The sequence below is a fragment of the Oreochromis aureus genome, linkage group 3, assembly GCF_013358895.1.
Source record: "Oreochromis aureus strain Israel breed Guangdong linkage group 3, ZZ_aureus, whole genome shotgun sequence".
In the NCBI taxonomy this organism is placed as follows: Eukaryota; Metazoa; Chordata; class Actinopteri; order Cichliformes; family Cichlidae; genus Oreochromis; species Oreochromis aureus.
Genome location: NC_052944.1, coordinates 118673949 through 118696788, shown reverse-complemented (window position 1 = coordinate 118696788; position 22840 = coordinate 118673949). Strand labels below are relative to the sequence as shown.

The 22840-nt window shown below is 42.5% G+C and overlaps 1 protein-coding gene across 1 annotated transcript; it reads right to left on the bottom strand.

The window, feature by feature from the left end:
- Positions 1 to 1792: 1792 nt before the first annotated feature.
- LOC120435156 (NACHT, LRR and PYD domains-containing protein 1-like) lies at positions 1793 to 21813 on the bottom strand. The gene is made up of 4 exons (XM_039604178.1): positions 21266 to 21813; positions 14741 to 14914; positions 7403 to 7586; positions 1793 to 1876 (listed from the first exon to the last, which is right to left on the bottom strand). The coding sequence occupies exons 1-4, from the start codon at positions 21802 to 21804 to the stop codon at positions 1793 to 1795; spliced, it is 981 nt and encodes a 326-aa protein (XP_039460112.1). The 5' UTR covers positions 21805 to 21813.
- Positions 21814 to 22840: the final 1027 nt, after the last annotated feature.

Sequence of the window (22840 nt, the reverse complement as noted above, 5' to 3'; positions counted from 1 at the left end):
CAAAAATACCGGTGTAGGTGTGGACGCAGCGTAAAAGAGTTAGTAGTGTATTTTATTACTACCTGCAATTTATTGCCGTTTACTTGTATTTGCTTAATTGTTTACTAAATGTTTGAGGTGTGAAATAAACTGCAATGGAGTTTGTAAACAAAATATGGGTGTGTGTGTTTGGAGGATGTGTTTGTGGGGTGGTGGGGGGGCGCGAACATTTTTCTTGTAAAACAAAGTGGGGCCTGGCAAAAAAAGTTTGGGAACGACTGACTTAGAAGACACTTGTGACGGGAACGTGTGAGAAGTTTTGTGCAGACAAGTGTGGATTTTGAGTCTGGGACGAGCTCTCCACAGTCTTTGTGGAGATCCACATTCTGCATACTGCCTGTGAGAAGCTGGAGGCATTTCTCCTCCAAATCCACTGAGCAGCTGCTCGTGGTGGTATTAGCTTCATGTTAGCATTAAGCCTCGGTGACACTCTGCTGTGGACACGGTCACGGACAGCTGGACGCGTGATGGCCGAGTCGTCCTTCCTGTTAAACTTCTTTGAGGTGAGCTTGAAGCTGCTGCTTGGGGCACATGCACAGCTGGTTATTATACTGGAAATGTTCTGCACACGAGTCCACGTGCTCACAACAAAAGTTGGTGTGGATGACGCTGTCAGCGCTCCAATGCTGATTGGTTGGAAAGTTGGCGGGAACAGGGAAGAGAGCGACAGCAGCATTCAGCACAAACATTGAGAATCAAAGAAGAAGAGCATGAGAAGCTCAGATGGAGGCTGCAGTGGACACTTTTCATTGTTTTAACACTCACTTTCACTTCAGCTTCACCAACAACAGCATAAGCAGAGCAGCCCACTGACTGTGTGGCCGTGACGGCGCCCCCTGGTGACTGTAAACCTCTACAACATGTAGACGGCCCTCTGCTGCTCATTTCTCTGCCACCATCACAGGAGCTCTTTATCCTGTTCTTCACTCTCATTGGTTCTTTGTGTGCTTGTTTTTACAACAGTAGTCACTGAGATTGTTCAAAGAAGACAGTCAGCTGTGACTAAATGTAGCTCCTACAGCAGTGATGGGAATAACTACTGAAGCTAATCCAGTATCAAAGCTCAGGAATCAGCAGCTTCCACCTCGTTTTCTTTGAACAGCCATTTTAGCTGCTGTGTTTTTGTGTTTCTGCAGACCTCAGACATCCTGCTGCTCTGGAGAACTGAAGCTCTAAAGGGTTCAGCCTTTATCTCCAAGAAACAAAGCTGATCATGGAGACCCAGCAGGTCAGCTGATCTGTGGACAGCACCAGCATCTTCAACTAAGTCTGAGAGGTGAGCAGTCTTTGGAAGCCTTTACTGACTGATAGTGATGTTTAATTGATGTCTCAGAGCAGGATTTGGATCATTAGTTTGCTTTTCTTCTATTATTATGTTTGGCTTCTGCTTTACAGATATTCTCTGAGATGTTCTCTGAAACGTTTCCCACTGTCAGACAAACGTTGCACAGTTTCTTCATAAAGGAGATCTCTTGTGGAGTCCATCTGTGCACACACAGTAATATCAAACTCATCTCATACTGAACACACACACTTTGTAGGAATCATCAGTACTTTGACTGCTTCTCAGGTTAGCTTGAGGTTAGACACAGCTCCTCTCTGGAGCTAAACTTCTGCTTCCCCTCTGCCTCTTTTCTTCATCCTCCATCTCTCTTTTCTCCTCTTCAGTGTTCTGCAGCCACGGAGCCTCTTACAGCTGTTATCACACCCATACCTGACCGGCTGGCATTACCCAGCATGCCGTGCAGCGGTGTCAGTTTGTAACAATGGCTGTGTCCCAATCCAGTGACCGCACGCTTCGTAGTATGCGCAGATCGCGTACTACGTACAGCGGGTACTACGAAGTACGGAAGTGAGAGGCTTTTGACATGGGACAGTCTGGCCTTCGTCGCACTGCTCAGGTTGCCTAGCAACCATGATATTAACCACGAGAAACATTTCATACGGCATTATTTGACAGAAATGAAGGAGAAAAATGTTTTTTTGTTTGTTCATTTTTTTATGACATCACTTTGATTAGTTGAGTATCTGAGGCTGAGACCACGGGACTGTAAAACATGATAGTTGGGCTTCATTTCTGTACTGAACAGTCATTTTAAGATTAGTTAGTAAATAACAATTAGCTAATGTTGTTCATGAGACTAAAATCATCTCACTGTGGTAATGTTAATATAATATGGCCAATATTGTAGTTATTGTCAGATAATGATGATACAGTGGTTTGCAAAAGTATTCAGCCCCCTTGAACTTTTCCACATTTTGTCACATTACAGCCACAAACATGAATCAATGTTATTGGAATTCCACGTGAAAGACCAATACAAAGTGGTGTACACGTGAGAAGTGGAACGAAAATTTGCAGTTATTTATTTGTAAAAAATGTTTGGAATCATGTATGACTTTCGTTCCACTTCTCACGTGTACATCACTTTGTATTGGTCTTTCACGTGGAATTCTAATAACATTGATTCATGTTTGTGGCTGTAATGTGACAAAATGTGGAAAAGTTCAAGGGGGCTGAATACTTTTGCAAGCCACTGTATATTACAGCAGTGAGCTTGAACTCACTGGAAATGTACGAGGTGTGATAACTGTTGCTGATAGAATGAAGATCAGACTGAAATATTAAATATTCCTTTATTGGGTGAGAAAATCAGACCATGTCATAACTGCTTTAAGTCATACAGAATAGATATCAGAGCCTTAAACAGGCTGACTTCTGCTAAATGGGTCAAACTGGGCAGAAAGTATACAAACACATAACATCCTTATAGAATATGATGTAACACTATAGATCAACTTACCTCAGAATATATAAAGCATATAAACAATTACAGCAATATGATGCAACAAACACAGCAGTGCTACTAATCCAAAATACTCAAAGCTTCATAGAACTGAAACAAACATTTATTTTTAGCTCCGTTCTGCTGCTGATACATACTTTAGGTTTCTGAATATTAAACTTGTCTCTGCCTTTCATAGTGTGTAACTTGAAGGCCCTGAGTACTTTCTCCCACACTGAAAACACTGGAATGATAACATTATTTGAACATTACCTAATAAGACTGATTCAGGACAGACAATTAGTTATGTTAAACTTTCCTAGCAGTCCTTCACAAACAGGGAACAGTCTGTCTATTCTCTCCATCTGTCAGCTGCTGCTGGCTCTTCCTCCTCCTCTTCCTCACACACTGCTGAGTTTGTCCTGGTGGATCATCAGGGGTGCAAAGCCTCACAGATGATGTGCAGCAGTGGGTCCCTCAGTCTGTCCTCACTCTGGACACTTGCAGTCATCACACATGGAAATCAAATGTGTGATAAGCTGCAGGATTCAAACACAAGTGTAACTTATAAATACATGTTCATACTTTTATTCCACAATCAGAGAGAAAGAAACAGAGAGAGAGTGCAGGACAGACAGACAGGTGACAGTCTCAGGTGTACACACTGCTACAAAACAGCACAAGAGAAGGAGGATTTAGTGTTTGTGTTATTACGAGTGCTAAACAAGAAGAGTTCCCAGATGGTCCAGTGGACACATGTGTGACTCCTGTGATTAAAGCATCTTTCTTTCAGCTTAACGAGTGAACCGTCAGCTCGTTCAAACACACGTTAAAGTCCGTTTGGCTCGACACCACCGAACAGAGGCGGCAATATAACATAGCTAACATTAACAGTGCAGTGAATCCTGCTTGTGCCGTCATATTCAGGACTGAAAACCGAGCAGCATCACTGACTTTCAGCTTGTTGTGTTTGTGGATATATGGCTGACCTTAATTATCCATCAAATCATCACATTCTCTGTAAGATTAAAGTCGACTATTGAACGGCGTATATTTTAAAGTAAAGGCTTTAAAACCAAGTTACCGCTGAAAGTACAAACATCACTAATGTCACATAACTTTGCCGACATGTGGCCAACAGTAATGTTTTAATGTTCTTCATTATTAAACATTTACACACAAATAAGTGACATAATATTCAGTACTTACTTTTGAAAGTTTACTCTTTGGCCGCTCCGCTTCAGCCATCTGCCTTTTTTTTGGCGAAATTATCCACACCCACCGCCGCGCTATGAATTGTGGGATATATGGGACCGCGAAGCGTACACGGGTCCATACTTCAAATTTGGGGAAATCGATGGCGCATTTGGAGTACGCATTTGGAGTACGCTTCGGATTGGGACAGCTGTCGTTGCGTCGCTGTGACGTAATCGGTCTCAAAATGCGTACTCCGAAGTGTGCAGTCGCTGGATTGGGACACAACCCCCGACTGTAGAAAACATGGACGGCACAACAGCTCCCCAAAAATGAAGCCAAAACGTCTCTATCGCCCCCTGGTGTCTGGCTGCAGTATAGGTCATAAACCCCGCCTCCTCCATGTTAGCGGATGGGACTGGGGTCAGACTAAAATAAATTAATTCTCCTCAGATAAATTTTTTCCAAAGATTCTTTCTTTTGTTATCAACAGTTGTCATCACAATGATTTATGTCCAAGGGGTCTCCTTTCCAATAAGTTTGATTCTAATTCCTACCGTGGTGATGTTAAATTGGGGTGTAACAGCTTTGACTGACAGCTGCAGTCAGAGAAACAGAACAGAACAGAGAAACTTGCGTATCTCTGTTCGGGAATAGCAGATAGAGCGTAGGCTCTGAGAGGAAGGCCAGCGTTTACGTTATGAAAACACGACCGACTGTTTTAACCTGACAGCCTGAGGTGTTCTTCAGTAAACTGGACTACCTGACAGAAGATCCAAGGCCCCGCTGCACTTTTTCGGTAAGTTAAACGTGTTTATAAGCTAATCCGTAACTACCGTCCTTAGCTCGGTCCTGAGACCTAGCTAGCTAAGATGAGCACTCGGCTGTTGGGGAAACTTGTCTTATAAAGTTCGTTTAGCTAATCCATGCAGGGGAATGGATTTACCCTGACCAAAGAAATCAAGAGAAATGCCCCGGGCTGCTCAGCCACTAATTACAAGTATTATACTTTAAAAACAACAGGCTGCACCCTGCTGCAGCTCCTGTGCAGAGCTGATTATTAAATATGTGCAAACAACAGCATGTTTTCAGTCTCTTGCCACATCTGTAAAGACAGTAACATCTTTTTTTTTTTTTTGTACTTCAGTAACTCCTCATTAATCAGTAACTATGGATTAAAGTACTGTACTGTACTGTAATACTGAAAAAAAAGTAAGACAAGAGCTTCAGATCCTGAGTGTGTGGGACAGAGAAGGATCAGCTTTATTTCAGATTTGAGAGAAACTTTATATTTCCGTTTGTGATGGTTGTGTTCTCTTTGTGATTACAGGAGTTGCCCTCAGATTCAGACCTCAGCACCACCCAGTGACAGCAGACAGATCATCCAACATGTTCACATGTTAACTGCAAAATTAACTGATGAAAACAGTACAAAGGTTAAAGTACCACATGTGCTTTCAGTGAAAGCTGCAGCTGTTTTAATGATAAAGTTAAAGACAAAAAGTCAAAAGGATTAATCACCACCTTCACTAGGTTTTATTTAATTGTGTCAGAGAAATTCAAATGTGCTCTTCATGCAGCTGAGTACATCAAGTGTTTAAAATGGAAGCTGTGCAGGTCTGAGATCAGCAGCTTTATGAAACACCAAACTGAGGTACTGTTAATGCTGATATATAGTGACACAGATACAGTCGTCACTTGCATGTTGAACTACAAGCTTGTGATGTGGAATTCTTTCCTAGTTTTTTGCAGATAGTGTGTTATTTACCATAAAGTGATTCAGAGTTATTCATACCAGAGTAACCAGAGAGGATCATCTATTTTTAAATATCTAACTTTCTACAGGACCGAATATAATATCTTTATGTAAAAGTCTGGAGCCTCTGGGGAGTATCTGAGTATTTATAACATTAGACAAACCAAAGGTCTCCATCACAGTGTTCATGAAATGCTGGGTTTATCCATGTTCTGGGGCAGGCCTACGGTTGAGCTATGAAGATTTCCCTGTGAGGGAGCTGCTGGTGAAGATCATGAGTCTTGCTTGATCAATGCGATGAGCTTCAGTCTTCCTGGTGTTTCTTCAATGAAGCCTCTTTCAGTTGGTCAACAGAACTTCTGGCACAGGACATCTGTGATGAAAGAAAAGGAAGAAGTTTCTCCAAACCTCTGGACCCAGGAAACCCAGCTTGGTCCTGATGGTCTCCCTCACTAGTTTCTCTCCAGGGTGAATGTAGCTGTTGATATAATATGGACTCTATTATTAAATGAAAAGAACAAATTAGACAACACTACTGAAACGTTCTGCTGCTGTTTTTAAAGTCTCCATGTTACCAGGCTGTAGAGGGCTCTGAAGATTTAAACAGTTTTAGATCCATTACACTCACAGTCATATGTTAAAATCTCAAAGGACAGCATTATATTTTTGAAATTAACAGTAACTCTGGGCCTCTGTAGAGTGTGCAGCTGATCTCATCGCTGTCTAAAAATGGATACAAAACCTAAGGAGTGCTGAATCCTTCAATAACACAGACTATTAGAGTAACAGGTGTGTAGCATCGCTAACTAGCTAGCAACAAGCCTCCAACACAGCGGCTAATCTAGCAGACGAATTAACAACAGAGTGATTTTAGAACTATAAGATGATAAGCTGTGTGTCTTTTTTTATAACAGTGACATGGTTGTATTTACCTTAATTAAACGAGTCATCAGTCGCGGTAAACCAGCAAAAAATCTCCAGCAGCCGGGCTACGTAAAAAGTGTAGGGGGGTGTGTTTGCGGTCACGTCCAGCGGGTGTGTGGGCGGGAGCGTTACACAGTCGCTCCACCTCAAGTCACTACTGCGCAGACTTTGGCTCCAAAAATGCAAGATGGCAGCCTCCACAAGCGGGATATTTTGGCTTCATTTTTACACAATGGAAGGAGGTGCTGTCGCGTCGTCCATGTTTTCTACAGTCATTGGTTTGTAAATGTGCAATAATTCCTGCTCCAAACTGTTTCTGTTTCACAGATTGCTGTGTGCCGTGACCTTTGACCTGCTAAAGAGAGTCAGCTGTGGATTATTCATTGTTGTGTCTGATACTTAGAACTGTGAGGAAGAACGGTACACAGTTAATCAGGGTCCCCTCTCTCTGAATTAGGAAAGGTCGGCAGGCAGGCACCCTGTGGAGGACCACGTGTGGGCCGCAGGCCATACGTTGAGTATCACAGTTTGAAATGTGAACATTGTTCTGCTACAGTCAATAGACTAAACCAGAGAAGAAGAAAACAGACTTTACCATGAAGATCCTCAGTGTGGATGAGTATAATATCAGCCTGATGTCTGCAGTTTAGTGTCAGCACAACTTTCACATCATATTCATCTCAGCACATCTAAAACATGTGACTGACCTCAGAGTTTCAAATCGACATCGTGGATTCTCCAGAAGAACACACAGCTGCTTCACTCCTGAATCCTGCAGCTTGTTGTAGTCTCCACTCAGGTCCAGTACTTTGGGATACGAGGGGTTGGACTTCAGCGCTGCTGCCAGATAATCACAGCTGATCTCTGACAAACCACAGCTCCACAATCTGTATAAAGAATGAAAAATGTAAGTTTATTAGACGAAGTGTGAGCTTGAAATCATTCAGTGTTTCATAATTTGTTCAGAGCTGAAGAAGCTTCAGAATGGACTTCAACTATGTCCATTTCTTTCCAACTTCACCTTTAAAAGTGAAGCCTTGTGGTTCCTGGAAGGAAAAACACGACTTTTTCAATTCTTTTTTATGTTTTTATGATAAATGTACGACTTTAATGTGAAAAATTCAGAGTTTCTTCTCTTGTTGTGTTTGTTTGAAGCTGCTTCCTGTTGGCTTCAGCTGTTTGGAGTTTCCATTTTCTAAACTTCTACTTTTTCCAGTCACATGATTAAAGCAGACAAACTACAAGCTCATTTTCATTCCAACAAGTCATCTTCTGACCTGGACTAACAACACTGGTCTCTATGTGCAGCTGGCTGTGAGACCAGTGCTCAGGGAGCGTCTACAAAGTGCAACACTGAAAGAACATCACACACTCATTTGCTTCCAGCACTTTCACACAAACATCTACTGTCATTATTGTCACCAAACTCTGTGGATCCTTTATTGCAAATTCAAATGGGATCAAATGGTCAGACAAAAGAGGGTTATGAGGAAATATGATGAAATGTTGTGTATTAGCAGCAAGTTATTGAATCATTTTACCAAACAAAATGATTGACAAACATGTTTTTACAAACTCAGTGTTGGACTTTGATCAGCAGGATAACCTGATGTTTAAAGGCATTTTAGTCTCACTGTATCAGAGTCAAGTTATTACTCAATATTTATTGATGATGTCCTAAATTAGGCTCAAATATCTGACAGACATTTAATCCCAATTCAATTCGGCCTCATCCTGGGCCGGATAATACAACACACACTCTGACCACAGGCCCAGGGGCCACGCACAGCTGGGCTCCATCCAAGAGACAAGAAACTAAACCAACACAATAATAAAGAGCACCATTTGATATTCTTACATTTTAGGTCTTCAAGCCAAACATACTAAAAACATGAGCATATTTGTTTTCTGATAAAATGATGTGACAGGTAGAACAGAGTAAAGTGGTGGTGTTACAGCCTTTCTCCCCTCTGCTGCCGAGGCTGTTAGTTAGTCTCTCCCAAACTCAGCTACAGGACTTCCAAATGAATGAAAGCAGCAGAAGTGGCTTTACAAATGAAAGAGGAAGAGGAGAAGAAGAGGAGAGGGAGGCCACCCTGACCATCACTCCAGCTGAAAACATCACACTTCCATTAAAGTTGGTGAGAAAATGTTGAGCAGGATGAGCTGCTGGCTCATCTGGAGGCTGTAGCAGCAGCTCACAGTCACAGTGGATTTCCACTCATGAAAAAGCTCTGGCTGCTTCATTTCTCATTTCATATCAGAGACTTTAAAGCTTCAGTGAAGCTGTACTGTGATGCTTCCTCTCAATATTCCAGTGAGGCCTCCATAATTGTAGGAGCCATAACTAAATGTATTGAATTTTGATGATCACTGGGTTTTCATTTGTTTGGTTGCTATGGTGATGTGTAACAGGAGTCACGTGGGTGCTAGCGGTGACATTAAGAGGGCGTTGTCAGCCTGTCATTCACTGGTTTGATTTTGACAGAGAGGAGGGCTGGGTAGTCGTAGTTTTTGTTGACCGCAGCACAATGAGTTTCCCCTTGTTGCATTAGAGCCTGTGATGTTTTAAGAGTCTGAATTGGGAGCCGATCACATTACTCTGTAAACTCTCAAAGTACTTTAATAAACAATCAAACAATTCCACCTCTCGCATTATTGCGTAAAGTTGAGAGCGTGTCAGGCAAATGGGCAGGCTCCATCCCCAGCCTCTAGCGACTGTGGAAGTCGCTACAATAATGATTCCAGCTGTTCTGTACACACACTGTGTGCCCTGTATGTCTAATTATTGAAGAAGGAAAAGAAGCTGAGCATTCAAATCCAGCTGGCGAGGGTCCATCACACATTTGTGCCCAGGGCTCTGTAAGCTGAACATCCAGCCGTGGCCACATGGCGCCATCGTGGATTTAGTGTGAACATGGGATTACATGGAGCTCGCAGATCCTGGTTCAGACTCCAGTCTGCAGTCATGTCAGCCATCATGTCCCACCTTCACTGGAGGCCATCTTTGGCTTTGTTGTCAAACTCTACTCTGATTGGCTGGCCTGGAATCCCTGTTACCCATAATGCAACAGGTATCAGACACGGGTAAAAAGAGTCTGAGTTTTTACAAAGTGAAAACAGTTCTTCTGTTTTTAATAACGTTGAGCCAAAGTGAGAGAAAAAGGAGCTTTATGGAAGGAATAAATGTGATGAATGAGTCATTACATCTACACCTGAATCACAACACTCCAGCAGGCGCAGCCATCGGCCATCAGCTGTGCAACACTCACACAAATATATCAGCTGTGTTTAATATTTAGGCATGTAGATCATTGATGTGCTTCAGCTCTTACATTTTACTGCCAACATGTTTCAAAAGGAGCAGCTTTTACTTTGAAGTCCAGCTGTCTCTGTTTCCTGTTTTCATTGTTGGATAATGGAACAATTCGATGCTTCAGTGCATTGAACTGTGTTACACAAAAACAAGAAAAGTTTTCACGTTGTTCAGGCAGAATCGAGCGTTGAAGAATGAATTCACACATCAATAGACATTTTCATCAGCACAAGCAGGACAATGAAAGCAGGAAATACCCCAAAACTGCCATTTCTCATTCTACAACTTCAACAACTGCACATGAATAATACTTCATACACAGACCTACAGTCTCTGATTGCTCTAAATCTCACTGACAGCCAATAGAAATAAAGAAAAGCCAAGACTGACAGTCTGTGGCTGTGTCCCAATTCAGGGTATGCACGCTTGAAGTACGCACACTACGTGTACTACGTACGGTGCGTACTACAAGTACGGGAAGTGCGGAAGTGAGAGGCTTGTGAAATGGTACGGTCTAGCCTTCGTCGCGCTGCTCAGGTTGCCTAGCAACCATGATACTAACCGCGAGAAATGTTTCACACAGCTTTGTGTGACAGAAATGAAGGAGAAAAAATGTTTTGTTGGCCATTCATTTTTGTCATGACATCACTTTGATTAGTTGAGATCACAGGACTGTAAAACATGATAGTTGGGCTTCATTTCTGTACTGAACAGTCATTTCAATATTAGCTAGTAAATAATAATTAGCTAATGTTGTTCATGAGACTAAAGTCATCTCACTGTGGTAATGTTAATATAATATGGACAATATTATATGTATTGTCAGAATATATATATATATATATATATATATATATGTATATATGAGCTTGAACTCTGGGTCAAAGATGCAAGTAGCAGTTATTTATATTTCCTATCACCTTAAATCTTCACTCAAAGACAAGTATCTCTGACAGTGTATATATAGATGTATTATATATAAGAGACAAATATTGTTCGTTTAATATGTTGGCATTACTAAATTTGGCTCAATGCTTACATATATGTGTAAAAAGAAAATGTACGAGCTGTGATAACTGTTTCTGATAGAATGAAGATCAGACTGATATATGAAATATTCCTTTATTGGGTGAGAAAATCAGACCATGTCATAACTGCTTTAAGTCATACAGAATAGATATCAGAGCCTTAAACAGGCTGACTTCTGCTAAATGGGTCAAACTGGGCAGAAAGTATACAAACACATAACATCCTTATAGAATATGATGTAACACTATAGATCAACTTACCTCAGAATATATAAAGCATATAAACAATTACAGCAATATGATGCAACAAACACAGCAGTGCTACTAATCCAAAATACTCAAAGCTTCATAGAACTGAAACAAACATTTATTTTTAGCTCCATTCTGCTGCTGATACATACTTTAGGTTTCTGAATATTAAACTTGTCTCTGCCTTTCATAGTGTGTAACTTGAAGGCCCTGAGTACTTTCTCCCACACTGAAAACACTGGAATGATAACATTATTTGAACATTACCTAATAAGACTGATTCAGGACAGACAATTAGTTATTTTAAACTTCCCTAGCAGTCCTTCACAAACAGGGAACAGTCTGTCTATTCTCTCCATCTGTCAGCTGCTGCTGGCTCTTCCTCCTCCTCTTCCTCACACACTGCTGAGTTTGTCCTGGTGGATCATCAGGGGTGCAAAGCCTCACAGATGATGTGCAGCAGTGGGTCCCTCAGTCTGTCCTCACTCTGGACACTTGCAGTTGTCACACATGGAAATCAAATGAGTGATAAGCTGCAGGATTCAAACACAAGTGTAACTTATAAATACATGTTCATACTTTTATTCCACAATCAGAGAGAAAGAAACAGAGAGAGAGTGCAGGACAGACAGACAGGTGACAGTCTCAGGTGTACACACTGCTACAAAACAGCACAAGAGAAGGAGGATTTAGTGTTTGTGTTATTACGAGTGCTAAACAAGAAGAGTTCCCAGATGGTCCAGTGGACACATGTGTGACTCCTGTGTTTAAAGCATCTTTCTTTCAGCTTAACGAGTGAACCGTCAGCTCGTTCAAACACACGTTAAAGTCCGTTTGGCTCGACACCACCGAACAGAGGCAGCAATATAACATAGCTAACATTAACAGTGCAGTGAATCCTGCTTGTGCCGTCATATTCAGGACTGCAAACCGAGCAGCATCACTGACTTTCAGCTTGTTGTGTTTGTGGATATATGACTGACTTTAATTATCCATAAAATCATCACATTCTCTGTAAGATTAAGGTCAACTATATATGTATTTAGAAGTAGAGGCTTTAAAACCAAGTTACCGCTGAAAGTACAAACATCACTAATGTCACATAACTTTGCCGACATGTGGCCAACAGTAATGTTTTAATGTTCTTAAACATTCGCACATAAATAAGTGACATAATATTCAGTACTTACTTTTGACAGTTCACTCTTTGGCGCTCCCTTCTGCCGTATTTTGCGGCAAAATTATCCACACCCACCGCGCTATGGATTGTGGGATATATGGGGCCACTGGCGTGCACCGGACCACGCTTGATATTTGGGGAAATCGACGGTGCATTTGGAGTATGCATTTGAAGTACACTTTGAATTGGGACAGCCGTCGTCGCGTGGCGGTGACGTAATCGCACTTGAAATGCGTACTTCAAGCGTGCAGACCCTGAATTGGGACACAGTCTCTGTGGGCTTAGGCAGTGAAGTGCTCACGCTGCGTTCAAGTGCATCACAAACTATTGGAATTGGGTCCAACTTTGTGAAGCAGATTTCTCCTCAGCTGCTGTTTTGAACATTTCTTAGTTCCTCATGAACTGTAATAAACTCTATAAATGAACTGAGAACTATTTCTACATTTAAAAGTATGGATTCATTTTCCCGTTCACTTCTGTACGTTAGTGTATAAATGAATGTTAGACTGGGCTCCATGGAAACACTGGGACTGGTCTCAGCTGCCTTCTTTCTGTAGTCATTCCAACAGAGTCCTTTCTCTTCTCCAGCTTCTGTTTGAAATCCTCTCACAGAGCCTGAATCCTGCTTTGTTGCTATGTTTGTGCTGCTCTGTGTTCCTCTGCTTTAACACACACCTCACCACAGCAGCTGTGTGGGTTGTCTCTGTAGCAGCCATATCAGCTTCTGATACCATGAACATCATTCAGCTCCTAACTTCACCTTTATTAGCTTTGACATTCATGGCATCTCTCTGTTTCCACACAAGCTCAAAGTCTCTGCAGCCTGTTTTTATCTGCTATCATAAGATCTTCAACAGCCTTATTCACATCCCTCACACACTCTACAGCCTCATCATCACTGACTTCACCTTCACTGACTGATGGAGCACACCATGAACCTGTGGAGGCTGAAAAACTCCCCTGCCAAACATCTCCCCGTCACCACTCCACTTCTGTCAGCCTTTATATGAACCCTGCTCAAGTCTGTCACTTCTATTTGGAGCCAAAAGGAAAAACTGTTGTTCAGTCATTTGGAAAGACAACATTTCTGAAAGCACTCAAAGCACTCACCCAGACAACACAGTCATCAAGTTTGCAGATGATACCACCGTGGTTGGGCTCATCTCAGGGGGAGATGAGACGGCGTACAGAGCTGAAGTTCAGAGGCTGTCAGATTGGTGTGTAGATAACAACCTGGACCTCAATACCACCAAGACAAAAGAACTGGTAGTTGACTTCAGAAGGAGGAAGTCTGAGCTGCAGCCTGTCAGCATCAACGGGGAGTGCGTGGAAAGGGTCTCCAGTTTCAAGTTTCTGGGTGTGCACATAGACACAGACCTCCAATGGAGCTCTAACACCTCTGTGGTCTTAAAGAAGGCCCAACAGCGTCTCCACTTTCTGAGAATCCTCAGAAGAATGGACCTGAAGAAGGAGCTGCTGACCGCCTTCACCGCTGCTCCATTGAAAGTGTGCTGACATATTGCATCGGTGTGTGGTTCTCCAGCTGCACCGCAGCACACAGAAAAACACTCCAGAGGGTCATCAATATGGCCCAAAAATCATTGGACATCCTCTTCCCTCCCTGAAGGACCTGTACAGCACTCGCTGTCTCAAGAGGGCACGCAGCATCCTACGGGACTGTACACACCCAGGACACCGTGTGTTTAAGCTGCTGCCGTCTGGCAGGAGGTTCAGGCTGCTGAGGTCCCGAACAAACAGACTCAAGGACAGCTTTTACAACAGGGCAATAGCCCTAATCAATGCAAATAGCTGACCTGATTGGCTACCTGCCTGGACTTTTTTTAGGGGGAGGTAACAATGTTTAAAACAATAACAATAATAATATTTATATTTATAACAAGGTGCAATAATAATTAATGTGCAATAATAACAGTGTGCAATACACATACACTTATTCTTCTTTTTTTTATTTAGTAAGTTAATAAACTGTGTTGTGTTGTTTGTGTTGCGTTGTGATGTGTCATATCATGTCGTGTTGTGTTATATGTAGTGCCGACGTAGGACAGTTTTCCAATTTCATTGTACCAATGTACTATGTATGACTGTGCAATGACAATAAAGAGTTATCTTATCTTATCTTATCTCTTATCTTAAACTTCTTCACATTTGTCTTCAGACACATCCTGAACATTTATGAACAAAGAAAGTTTCAGACATCAAAGTTCTGAAATATAGAAAAACAACAACAGCTGCAGTCAGTGAACTCACCTCAGAGTCTCCAGTCGACAGTTTGGACTCTCCAGTCCAGCACACAGAAGCTTCACTGCTGAATCCTGCAGGTTGTTCCAACTCATGTCCAGCTCTGTCAGATGGGAGGGGTTGGACTTCATAGCTGAGGCCAAAACTTCACAGTGAGTCTCTGAGAGTCGACACCGAGTCAGTCTGTGATTATAGAAAATATAAAATGTGTTATTATAAAAGAAGAAAATCTGCATTATAAACACAGACTGACTGTATATGAAGACAAGACAGAGTGAGGTACGTCACTTGGTGTTCGCTCTCTCTGCGGTAGAGTATCACTTCCTGTTCCTGCTCAAACACAGTGGTGTTTTTGAGTAGCTTATCTGATTAGCAATTTAAATAAAAACTGTTAGATACATTCTTTTTTCATAGTATAATCTTCACGTGCTTCATCTGAAGGACATTTTCTGTGTACTCACTACCTAATTTATAGCCAAAGTATTCACTCACTGTGTTTTACTGTTTCGCTAGCTTAGCTTAGCTCGTAGCCGACTCGTTAGCACCATGGCTACTTCACCTGTCCCTCCTGCACTTTCCTGCTCATTGTGTCAGATATTTAGTTACTCCTCGGCCTCCTTTAGCAGTAATGATACTTGTAACAAATGCAGCATATTTGCAGCTCTGGAGGCCAGGATTAGTGAATTGGAGACTCGGCTTCGCACCCTTCATTCACCCGTAGCTAGCCAGGCCCCTGTAGCTGGTGCAGCCGAAGATAGCATAGTCCCCGCTAGATGTTCCCCGGAAGACCCCAAGCAGCTGGGGAAAGAGGGCAGCTGGGTGACGGTGAGGAGGAAGCATAGTCTTAAACAGAAGCCCCAGGTACACCACCAACCTGTTCATGTGTCTAACCATTTTTCCCCACTCGGCGACACACCCGCCGGGGGTCAAACTCTGGTAATTGGTGATTCTGTTCTCAGACATGTGAAGCTAGAGACACCGGCAACTAGGCGACATTGAGGGAAATTTAAAACTGCTGGCTAAGGGTAAACGTAAATTCAGTAAAATCATAATTCATGTTGGCAGTAATGACACCCGGTTACGCCAATCGGAGGTCACTAAAATCAATATTGAATCGGTGTGTAACTTTGCCAAAACAATGTCGGACTCTGTAGTTTTCTCTGGTCCCCTCCCCAATCAGACCAGGAGTGACATGTTTAGCTGCATGTTCTCCTTAAATTGCTGGCTGTCTGAGTGGTGTCCCAGAAACGATGTGGGCTTCACAGATAATTAGCAGACCTTCTGGAGGAAACCTGGGCTTGTTAGGAGAGACGGCATCCATCCCACTTTGGATGGAGCAGCTCTCATTTCTAGAAATATGGACCAATTTATTAACCCCCCAAAATATGACTATCCAGAGTTGGGACCAGGAAGCAGAGTTGCAGTCTTACACGCCTCTCTGCAGCTTCTCTCCTCCTGCTACCCCCAAAACCCATCTCCATAGAGACTGTGTCAGCTCCCAAAAGACAAAAACAAACCAAAAACCAGCAATAAACAACTTAAACATAAAAAATCACACAAAGAAAGAACAATACAGTATCCACATCTGAACCAAAGAGTAAAACAGTGAAATGTGGATTATTAAATATTAGGTCTCTCTCCTCCAAGTCTCTGTTAGTACATGACTTAATAATTGATCAACAAATCGATTTACTCTGCCTTACAGAAACCTGGTTGCAGCAGGATGATTATGTTAGTTTAAATGAATCAGCACCCCCGAGTCATTCTAACTACCAGAAACCTCGAAGCACAGGCCGAGGGGGCGGTGTGGCAGCAATTTTTCACACCAGTCTATTAATTAACGAAAGACCAAGACAGACTTTTAATTCATTTGAAAGCCTGATGCTTAGCCTTGTCCACCCCAGCTGTAAAACTCAGAAACCAGTCTTACTTGTTATCATCTATCGTCCACCTGGACCTTACACAGAGTTTCTCTCTGATGTCTCAGACTTTTTATCTGATTTAGTGCTCAGCTCTGACAAAATAATTATTGTGGGTGATTTTAACATCCATGTAGATGCTAAAAATGACAGCCTCAACATGGCATTTAATCTGTTATTAGACTCAATTGGCTTCTCTCAAAATGTAAAAGAATCCACCCACCACTTTAATCACACTCTAGATCTTGTTTTAACATATGGCATAGAAACTGAACATTTAACAGTGTTTCCTGAAAACCCTCTGCTGTCTGATCATTTCCTGATAACATTTACATTTACAATAATTGATTACGCAGCAGTGGAGAGTAGACTTTATCACAGTAGATGTCTTTCTGAAAGCGCTGTAACTAAGTTTAAGAATATAATCCACCCACTGTTATCATCTTCAATGCCCTGTACCAACACAGAGCAGAGCAGCTATCTGAACGCTACTCCAACAGAGGTCGATTATCTTGTTAATAATTTTACCTCCTCACTATGTACGACTCTGGATACTGTAGCTCCTGTGAAAACTAAGGCCTCAAATCAGAAGTACCTGACTCCGTGGTATAATTCTCAAACACGTAGCCTAAAGCAGATAACTCGTAAGCTGGAGAGGAAATGGCGTGTCACAGATTTAGAGGATCATCATTTAGCCTGGAGAAATAGTTTGCTGCTTTATAAGAAAGCCCTCCGCAAAGCCAGAACATCTTACTATTCGTCACTGATTGAAGAAAATAAGAACAACCCCAGGTTTCTCTTCAGCACTGTAGCCAGGCTGACAAACAGTCAGAGCTCTACTGAGCCAACAATCCCTTTAACGTTAACTAGTAATGACTTCATGAACTTCTTCACAAATAAAATTTTTATCATTAGAGAAAAAATTACCAATAATCATCCCACAGATGTAATATTATCTACAGCTACTTTTAGTACCATCGATGTTAAGTTAGACTCTTTTTCTCCAATTGATCTTTCTGAGTTAACTTCAATAATTACTTCCTCCAAACCATCAACGTGTCTTTTAGACCCCAGATCCAGGTGACAGCAAGTCAAAATGATGTCACCTGTCTTTGATTGGTTTGTAAATGTCACTGTTTCCATTGGACCTGAGTGACGGTACAAAGACAGAGAGGGAGAGAAAGGAGAGAGAGGATGGAGACAGCAAAGAGAGAGCAAACACAAACAGGTGAGAGTGGACAGGTGACCAAGGTCAGCAACCAATCACAGAGCTTCTGTCTGACCCACAGTCACTGATGATGACTGCACATAACCAAGCAGTGTGTTACTCTGATATCAAATATGGATCCTGCTCTTCTAATAATGATCATCAGATGATATTATTGTGTTATTTTGTAGCTGAATACGATGTTTGTGTGATTATCAGTGAAAGAAGCAGTGAGGAGGATGGAGAGAGAGAGAGGACAGAGGGTGAAGTTAGAAACACTAAAAGGATTTTTCACGGATTTCATGGATGATTTGAATGATTTCCAGCAGGACACTTAAACATGTCAGTGGACGTCCTAAAGAACATATTCACTGATATGAAACGTGTCATTGAACAGGATCAATATCAGTGGAAACATGGTGGAAACAGCTGTGACTGCATGGATGTGACACACTTCAAATCTGTTCTCCACTCTTGGATTTGGGATCCATGGAGCTGCTGCTGAGTCTGTACAATAAAGGATGGTGTGGAAGGTTGCAGCGTACGGACACAAACACTTTGTGGTTACAAACTAAACCTCCCACCGTCTATAAAGCACTGATGACATCATGAAGTTTGGCGAGTGCTGCCAGGAAGTGAGCTCGGGGATGTAAACAGCAGCCAAAAACACAGCAGTGAATTCCATCAGCAGAAAACAGGGACGACATTTCAGCAGCAACAACTAAACACTGAACAATCAGCTCTGTGATTAATGAGGACATGAAGTCAGACATTGGTCATTAGGTGCAGCAGCAGGAATGAGAGTGAATCCATGAGCTGCTGTGACATCAGTGTTAGCTCACATATTTGACACATGTTCAGTCCAGATGTCAGCAGAGTCTTCTCACTCAGTTTGTCCCACTGTGGGCAGTAAGAGAGCACAGCTGGTTCACCTCTGAGCTCTCACTCTTAAGCACAGCACTGTCACTCATCAGGACATCACACTTTTAATCACACTAAACCAGAGTCTTCCTCAGTACCTTCATCCTCACTCACCATGTTTATGCCACTAAACTCTGTGTCTGTAGTTTTGTCTGTAGTCAGAGGAGAAGCTCAGACGGTGACTGCTCTGGAAGCTTTTCCTAGATTTCTTATTTCTGTCTTCTCTCTAACAGCAGCATCTGAATGGCCAACAACAGCAGCAGCAGATTTAAAATACTGACCCCTAATGACACAACACAGGTACTACATGTAGATGTGAGTCTACAACACACAGCGTACGACTACCAAAGCAGGATCATGCTAAGTGCACACACACATTTCCTGATCAACACAAAATATCATTTTATTTGAGAAACTAATGAGAGTCGTTTACAGTGTTGAAAAACACTGAATGATTAATCGCTAATATAGACTGCTGGTGATCTAAATATTTTGACAGATGAAGCCAATACCCTTTATGTTTATTGTCTGGCAGATTTCTAAGAGAGTTTAAGCAAAACTCCCCACCTGTGTAGTAAGTTTTCTTGAGCAGTCTAAGTTACTACTTTAAATTAGTAACTTAGTTACATTACTAGTTACTTCTCTAAAAAAGTAACTCAGTTACTTCAAGTTACTCATTACTTTCAAAGTAACTAGTTACTAGGGAAAGTAACTTTGGTTTTACTCAGAATTCTCTTGTTAATGTGTTGCTTCCGTAACTGGATACCAGCCACACTGCCAGTCTTCTAGCTTGCTTACTTGCCACAAGTGCACTGTGCCACCTACCAATAGAAAGGAAAAAATAATGTGCATATTTCCACGAGAGAAATCCCACGCCTGGACCGTCGTTGACCGCCGCCATGATTCTAGCCTGCATTTTACATCCAACACAAAAACTGCAGTCGTGGTGCTTTTGATTGTACTCAGAACTTGGAAATTCTGCCTTCTGAATAGGAAGATGTAGGTAACACCAGACTGCAGATGAGCTGCATACAGAGCTGGACTGGGACAAAAAAATCGTCCCGGACATTTTGACTAGAGACCGGCCCACCAATATAGGAAAAATCATAAAGCCTTTGAATGAAAATAAACACTGTTGTGACAGTGATGTACACTGTTCTGATGGTATATATGTATCAATCTATCAATTGTTTGTTGTAAGACTCAGATAATTATTTTTTTTTAAAGCGAGACATTTTAAATGAGAATAATAAAGAAAAGTATTTCTTTGTGCCCCCCTTTCCCTGTTAATGCCCTACCTGGCCCCTGGCAAAAGCTTTGCTAGATCCGCCCCTGCACAGTTACCAGCTGTCAGCTACTTAGAAAAGGATCCTGGTGTTATTTGTCTCTCAGAAACAGTTCATAACTTCCCGTCAACTCATTCATGTCACCTAAAAGGTAAACCTGTTTCTCCATCACCTGTTCAGCTCTGATGATTCAGTAAGGACATCTCCTGGTTTCATCTGCATGTTTCCCTCTCACCAGATAACCAAACCGATATCATGACCAGCAGCTTTACAGCTGTGGCTCCAGCAAACATCAGCTGATACTAGAAATTAATATTAAATAAATTCTAACAACAGCTGATCAAGCTTAAACGTGCTGCTGTTGTTTAACGCGACATCCGCTGGTTTCCTCTTTCTGGCGCAAAGTGGGCGATAAATAAACAAGAGAGAAAAGCCGATCAGCTGATCACTGATCAGTTTCGTGATTGAAGTAGAAACAGGAGAGGAGAGAATGAGAGAAGAAGAGGCAGCTGTGCAGCTTCAGCTTTGTGTCTTTTTCATTGTAGCTGAAGTCCGGGACAAACTGTGTTCCTTTTCACCTCAGTACGAACGCGTAATATTGTCTCTGAATACGAGACGATTCTGTTTTTTACGGGACGGTTGGCAACTCTAATAATTAACCGTATGAACAAAATAAAGTTCAACATCAGTAACATAGCACCCACCCAGCTGTATAGAAACTCCGTCATGCTAGCTAGCACGCAGTACGAAAATGTCAGCATACCGAAAATAAACTCCACCTAAACTTGGTTTATATCTGACTCGATAGACTGCAGGTCATAACTTCTTACCTGAAGTTCAGTTCACCTGACACTCGGACGGCGGCCGCTTGGGTCTCTCCTCTTGCCTCCCTTTTCCTTCATCCACCTGCTGGCTTCCACCACTTGCTAATGTTATTGAATCTGTGGAAGCTCCGCGATATCCACCACATGAAGTAACGAGTAACGAGCCTATCTAAATCCCAGTAACGAGTAACGCGTTCCTGGTTTTGGCATAATAACTAGTTACCGTGCTCGTTACCACAATAATAACGTAGTTACTGTAACGCGTTACTTAATAACGCGTTAGTCCCAACACTGGTCGTTTAGTACTGTGTATATCTGAAGAACTAAACTACTAATTTACACTAATTGATGATGTTAATAATCACATCTGGACTCACCGAGCCTTTCTGCAGTTCCTCACAGCTGGAATCAGTCTCTGTCGTCCCCCCCATGATGTGTTGTACTTCTGCAGGTCCAACTCATTCAGAACCTCCTCTGACATCTGCAGCATGAAGGCCAGAGCTGAGCACTGGATCTCAGAGAGTTTCTTCTGTGATCTGTTCTCTGACTTCAGGAACTCTTGGATCTCCTGATGTACTGAGAGGTCGTTCATCTCCATCAGACAGTGGAAGATGTTGATGCTTCTGTCAGGAGAGATTTTATCACTGTTCATCTCCTTCAGGTTGTTGATGACACCCTGAATGGTTTCCTGACTGATCTCTGTCTGACCCAGCAGACCTCCTAAGAGTCTCTGGTTGGACTCCAGAGAGAGGCCATGAAGGAAGCGAACAAACAGGTCCAGGTGGCCATTTTCACTCTCGAGGGATTTCGCCATGACTCTGCTCAAAAGTACCTCAAGTGATCGGAGATCTCTGTTATCAAAAAGACTTGAAATCTTCTTGGTCAAAGATTTTGGTTTTAGGAAGTTCTTCAACATGTCTGACTTCCTGTTGGTGAAACAGTGGAACATGTAGACTGCAGCCAGAAACTCCTGAATGCTCAGATGAACAAAGCAGTAGACTGGTTTCTGGAAGATCACACACTCTCTTTTGAAGATCTCTGTACAGACTCCTGAGTACACCGAGGCCTCTGTCATATCCAGACCACACTGCTCCAGGTCTTCTTGGTAGAACATGATGTTTCCTTTCTCCAGATGTTCAAACGCCAGCCTCCCCAGCTTCAGAAGAACTTCCCTGTCAGCCTCCGTCAGCTCCTGTGGACTCGTCTCATGTCTCTCATGGTACTTGTTCTTCTTCCTCTTTGTCTGAACCAGCAGGAATTGTGAGTACATGTCAGTCAGGGTCTTGGGCAGCTCTCCTCTCTGCTCTGTAGTCAACATGTGCTCCAGAACTGTAGCAGTGATCCAGCAGAAGACTGGGATACTACACATGATGTGGAGGCTCCTGGATGTCTTCATGTGGGAGATGATTCTGCTGGACAGCTCTTCATCACTGAATCTCCTCCTGAAGTACTCCTCCTTCTGGGCGTCAGTGAAGCCTCGTACTTCTGTTAGCCTGTCAACACATGTAGGAGGGATCTGATTGGCTGCTGCAGGTCGGGAAGTTATCCAGACGAGAGCCGAGGGAAGCAGATTCCCTGGATGAGGTTTGTCAGCAGCTGGCTGACTGATGACTTCTGTGTGACATCAGACAGCAGCTTCCTGTTGGTGAAATCCAATGAAAGTCTGCTTTCATCCAGGCCGTCAAAGATGAACAAAAGCTGAGAGACAGCCAGCTTCTCTGCTGTGACCTTCTGTAATGTTGGATGGAAAACATGGAGCAGCTCCAGAAGACTGTACTGCTCATCTCTGATCAGGTTCAGCTCCCTGAATGAAAGCAGAACCACCACACTGACATGTTGGTTCTCCAAGCCCTCTGCCCAGTCCAGAGTGAACTTCTGCACTGAGAAGGTTTTTCCAACACCAGCCACACCGTTGGTCAGAACCACTCTGATGGGTCTCTGTTGGTCAGGGA

Excerpts from the sequence above, each read along its gene's own strand:
- LOC120435156 (XM_039604178.1), bottom strand. The coding sequence starts at position 21,804 with ATGTTGAAGAACTTCCTAAAACCAAAATCTTTGACCAAGAAGATTTCA. Across the intron at positions 7,587-14,740 it reads TGTCGACTGGAGACTCTGAG|ATTGTGGAGCTGTGGTTTGT; the intron begins GTGAGTTCACTG and ends TTCTTTATACAG. Across the intron at positions 1,877-7,402 it reads GATTTGAAACTCTGAGGTCA|TACCCGCTGTACGTAGTACG; the intron begins GTCACATGTTTT and ends CGTACTTCGTAG.